Here is a 5,182-nt window from a genome sequence, read left to right as displayed (position 1 = left end):
CAGGGCTGGGCGTGAGGCCGAGCTTACAGCAGAACCGATCAGCATCAATTCCTTTCGCTCTCGCCGGTCTGCGAGGTTCAGCTTGCAAGCCGGCAACTGCTTTGAACGTCTGTGTTGCAAATCCTGACTTTGTCTGGCTCGAGGCAGCCCTGTGATGGGGAGTCTGAGGGTATGACTTTCCTGTGACGTCATGGGGGTCCTCGGCTGCTTTGATCACTGGCAGGACTTAAGCTGGAGGAGAGGCGAGTTCGCACTTCCACCCGGGCCCAGGCCCCGCCAGAGGGCCCCGGCCTGGGAGGCTGATTGCAGCCACCCGCCCACCGCCCGCCGCGTGAGCTCGGCCGGGCCAGCGGCCACATGTGCCACGGTGCACGCGCCAGAGGCCCGCTGACGCCCCCCTCGCGGGCCAGGCTTTTCACAGGCCGCCCGGAGTGGCAGGTAATCGAACCAGGCGGCACTGGGACAGGCTCTCTTTAGGGTACTCACCCCAGGTCGGCTAACATAACCCAGAAAGTGTTTCAAAGCCCGGATGTGGGTGAAAATGACCTTTTAGTGTGGCTGATGCGTTTCCTGGAGAGAAGGTCAGACCCCCTGCCTGGCCTGACCCGTGTCCTCGGCGATGGCCGCTCTGGCAGAGATCTCTGAGTGAAGCTGGAGGACGGGGCAGGGCTGTGACTCCCCCTAAAGCTCCGGAGGGGGCGGGGCGGGTGGAGACCGGGCTGGAGAAGGGTAAAAATTGGATGAGAAATGTGGGGGGCGGCTCTCTCCGTCCAGCCTGGCCACGGGGCTTGGGGGGCCCTCCAGGGTGTCGCCCAGCAGGGCCTGGAGTCACGGCCCGGATGCAAGCTTCGCAGGCTGGCCTGCGGGCTGCTCGGGGCACCGGGATTCCCGCCTGAGGACGCTCGCCCTCTGTTCCCAGTCGGTCCCCTCCCTACCTCCCATCCTGCATCTGCATTAGCGACGGCCGGAGCCAGGCTCCATGACCGGCTCCCTCGGGGCCTACAGGCAGCCCTGCCCCGGCCCCTTTGTGGGTTTTGTTTCGGGGGCTGGGTTTCCGTCCTTCCCTCCCCCACCTTTACAATTCCCCAGAGCGTTTCTCCCAGAGATGGCTGCTGGGGCCCCGCTGGGCCCCAGGGAGCTTCTGTTCCCCTGCCTTGTGCTGTGCCTACCATGGCATTCCTGGGGTGGCAGCAGACACAGGCAGTCACAATGGGGCCCCCCCAGGCCCTCAGCTGCACCGCCCACCATGGCCGCCCCGCCTGTGTCCCCGCCTGTCAGAGCCCAGCGGTGCCGTCTCACACAGAGCCGCGCAAGTTTCACCCGCCCCTGTCAGCTTCTTTTACAACTCAGTTCCCAGGCTCCTGCAGAACTCCGGGCTCACTGCTCCCCTAAATTTCAAACGAACTGCGCAGTCTGGGCCACCAGGGAGGGCCACATCCAGGACCCAGCTGAAGGCACGGCCCCCAGCCCTCCCGGGCCCCACGCGGTGGGGGTCAGCATCTCACAGAGCCCTGCCCGGCCCGCCTCTCACGCACGGTCCCATCCTGGCCGCTCAGGGCTCAGCCGCTGTGGGGACTCGCGAAGGGCCCCACCGTCCAAAGACACGAGGAGAGGGGGCTGGGCAGCGAGCACAGCTCGGCCCGGGGGGCCCGCGGGCAGGCAGGGCGCAGGGGGCCAGCGTGGCCTTGCCCTTGGCCCTTCCTGAGTGACCGCCCGAGGAGCAGGCTGTAGTGTGGGAGCCTGGCCCACCGGGGGTGTGTCTGGGGGGAGGGCCTGGGGTGTAAAGGCCTCTTTCCCAGACCGCTGTGGCGGGGGGCGGGGGCCCGGGGCAGTGGGTCCCCGAGCATCGCTGCCCACCCAGGCCTGACTCCCCCACCGAGCGGGCAGAGAAAGACGACACAGTGGCACCTCCCCTGTGGGCTTCCCATGGCGGGTCCAAGTCAGGGCCACTAAAGGTCACGACGCTGCCGGAAGACAGGCTGTGACCAAAGCCTGGTGTCCCCGGGGCGCGGAGGTGGCTCAGCCGGCTCAGGAGGAGCAGCGTCGCACAGGCCAGGGGCTGAGGGTCGTTCAGAAGCCCGGCACAGGCCACCGGGGCTCCCGCCCACTGCTGTGGGGGAGGGCTGGGCAGGTTTTGGAAGCTTCTGGAACTGAGCGAATGAAGCCCCGGAATCATGCATGGAGCCTGGGGGTCCTTTCTGACCAGCCCCCGGCCGCCGTGTGTGTCATCAACTCTCGGAGTTTTGTCCCGAAGGCCAAGGGGCAGAGACTCGGAGTCTGAGCTTCCCAGGACAGGGCTGCACAGAGCTGCCGCCTCTCACGGGGCAGGCTCATCTCCGGGGCCGGGCGGGGTGGCTAAGGGTCCCTGCGGTCGAGACCCGGGCAGCGTCGTGGTCCATCAGACCCCCTGCGCAGGGCCAGGGTCTGGGTGTCAAACGTCAGGCACAAGTGCCTCGCGTGCTGGGCAGCAGTGTCGTGGAGGTCACTTTTCCACAGCCCCTGCTGGCCTGACCCCAGTGTCCTCAGGCCGTCTGCATCCACGTGACCACTATGCTGCATAGGAGTGCGGCCGCCAGCCCTAGTCAGGGTGGGGTGGGCCCTCCTGTGTGAGTGCCAGGCTGCCACACTTAGGACAGGTCCCAGCGCCGGCCAGCCACGGCCTGCTGGAGGAGCGTGACTCTCCGGCGTGAGCCCCACTGAGACTGGCCGGGCGGACTGTCTCCCGAGACCCAGCCAGCCAGGGTTCTGCTCACCGCATGCAGAAGCTGGAAAAACGCCAGCGTGGACCCCACCTGCCGAGGGCTCATGCGCCTGAGGCCCCAGTGGGGTGTCTGTGGAGTGCCGAGGGCCGGGGCACGGGTGCGTGCACGGATGCGCGTGCACCACAGGTGTGCACACGCTAACACGCTAACACACGTGCACACACACTGGTCCCGTCCTGACAGCCCCCTCCCGGCCCCCACTCGCTCTCTGCTTCTGGCTGGGTTGTTCGCTTCTCGGCGTATGTGTCAGTAGGCCCTGGCTCTTCGTCCCCCCTCTGTAAACGGGGAGAATGACGCTTCCCCGCACCTAGGGGGACCCCGGTCACATTCCAGGTGTCTCAGAGTGTTCATCGTGGCCGTTTGCCAGCCATAAAGCTCGTTGTTCAGATGAAGTCAGATGTCAGAATATCCTGGCAGATGGGGATGACCACAGAGGGTCACACGCAGGTAGCTGCCCTCCACCTCCATGGGACAGTGCGGTCACCTGCGGTCCATGTAGACGAGGCAGGGCTGGGGATGCCCCCACCTTCAGGAGTGCTAAGGACACTAAACAGCCTCTTGGGGCGGGGGGCCCACGACGCCACTTAATGGAGTGGAAAGCCGAGATGGGACCTGAAAAGAACCCACTAAGACCCGGCTCTCCTGGGTCCGCGCCAGGCCGGGTTCTCTGCGGGAGAGGCGGGGGCGGCTTCTCCCGCGGTGCGATGCTGCCCCCTTGTGGTTGCCGGGGGCACAACGCCCTCCACGCGGGCCTGCCGGGCAGGGGCGTCCAGCTGGGGGACTGGACCACAGAGGGGGGTTGCCGGCGCTGCACACCAGGGGCTTGCACTCCCCCCTCCCCTGTCCCCTCTGCCACCTCAGGGCACATCCCAACGTGACCCTCCTCCCAGGGGTTGGAGGGGAGCATCCCTGCTTCTCTAAGCCGAGCTGCTTCGAGCACAGCCTCGCCGTGACCCGGCGGCCTCCGGACGCCGCCCGGACACAGGCCCCGCGAGGCCTGGGGCGGGGCTGCACTGGGACGGGGGGAGGTGCCGGGGGCGGGGCCGGGCGCTCCTCTGAGGCGCGTGCCTTCCAGGTGCAAGTACTGCGACCGCTCCTTCAGCATCTCCTCCAACCTCCAGCGGCACGTCCGCAACATCCACAACAAGGAGAAGCCCTTCAAGTGCCACCTGTGCAACCGGTGCTTCGGGCAGCAGACCAACCTGGACAGGCACCTCAAGAAGCACGAGCACGAGCACGCGCCAGGTGGGCCCCGTGCGTGAGGGCTGGGGTCAGGAGCGGGGGAGGGAGGATGTAAGGGGGGGGCGTGGGAGAGACATGTGGAGGGTCGGCTGAGGTGCGCCCTCTGCTGCTTGCGTCCCTACAGTGAGCCAGCACTCTGGAGTCCTCACCAACCACCTGGGGACCAGCGCCTCCTCCCCCACCTCGGAGTCAGACACCCACGCACTTTTGGACGAGAAGGAAGACTCCTATTTCTCTGAAATCAGAAACTTTATCGCAAATAGTGAGATGAACCAAGTGTCGGCGCGAACAGACAAACGGTGAGAAGCTCGTCCTAGCGCCTGAGCGGGGAGGGGCCCCACGCCAGCACCAGCCCCCCTGGGAACCCCTGGATGGGGGCTGGGGGCTCAGGCAGAGGGTGAGGCCCACAGGCTCTGCCACGGGGGAACTGGGGGGCTTCAGCAGGGAGCCCCCATTCCTGCCTCAGTTTCTTCATCTGGAGAGGGTGCCAATGCAACCTGACACCTAGAGCAGCACCGGGCACACAGCCCGACTGGCAGCTGGTATGGCTTGGCCTTGACATTGACAGACGTGCAGCTGGGGGCTGGCCTGGTGAGGGCTCCTGGCCAGTACCTCCCAGCCTCTGGGGCTGAGAGCACTTCAGTTTAACCCTGGGCACTAAGGGTCTCCAAGAGAGAGGCTTCCCCTCCAAACACACACACACGCACACATGCATGCACACACACGCTCATATGCACATGCACACACGTGCACATGCACACATGCACACACGCTCGCACACATGCGCACACATGCACATGTACACATACGCTCGTGCACACACGCACATCATGAGCACATGCATGCACACACTCATATGCACAGGCACACATGCACACACATGCATACACATGCACACGTGCATGCACACACGCTCATGCACACACATGTACACATATGCTCGTGCACACACGCACACCATGCGCACATGCATGCACACATATGCTCACATGCACAGGCACACATGCATGCACACACGCTCATGCACACACGCACATGCATGCATGCACGCACATATGTGCATGCACACACTTGCATGCATGTGTGCATGCACACACATGCACATGCCCACATGCACACACACACGCGCACACACACACGTACAGCAGCAGCAGGAAATGGCAGAACGTGGACTCGGG

General features: G+C 65.1%; 1 protein-coding gene across 1 annotated transcript in view; it reads left to right on the top strand.

Moving 5' to 3' along the window:
* Positions 1 to 5,182, top strand: part of PRDM16 (PR/SET domain 16) — a 317,846-nt gene that overhangs the window by 300,977 nt on the left and 11,687 nt on the right. The window contains exons 11-12 of the mRNA XM_023536991.1: positions 3,748 to 4,007; positions 4,129 to 4,303. Coding sequence (XP_023392759.1) covers positions 3,748 to 4,007; positions 4,129 to 4,303 — 435 coding nt within the window. The remainder of the gene's footprint in view (positions 1 to 3,747; positions 4,008 to 4,128; positions 4,304 to 5,182) is intronic.

This window comes from Pteropus vampyrus, unplaced genomic scaffold (genome assembly GCF_000151845.1).
Source record: "Pteropus vampyrus isolate Shadow unplaced genomic scaffold, Pvam_2.0 Scaffold176, whole genome shotgun sequence".
Taxonomy (NCBI): domain Eukaryota; kingdom Metazoa; phylum Chordata; class Mammalia; order Chiroptera; family Pteropodidae; genus Pteropus; species Pteropus vampyrus.
Note: the sequence above shows the minus strand (reverse complement) of the source record. Positions and strands in the feature narration are given on the sequence as shown.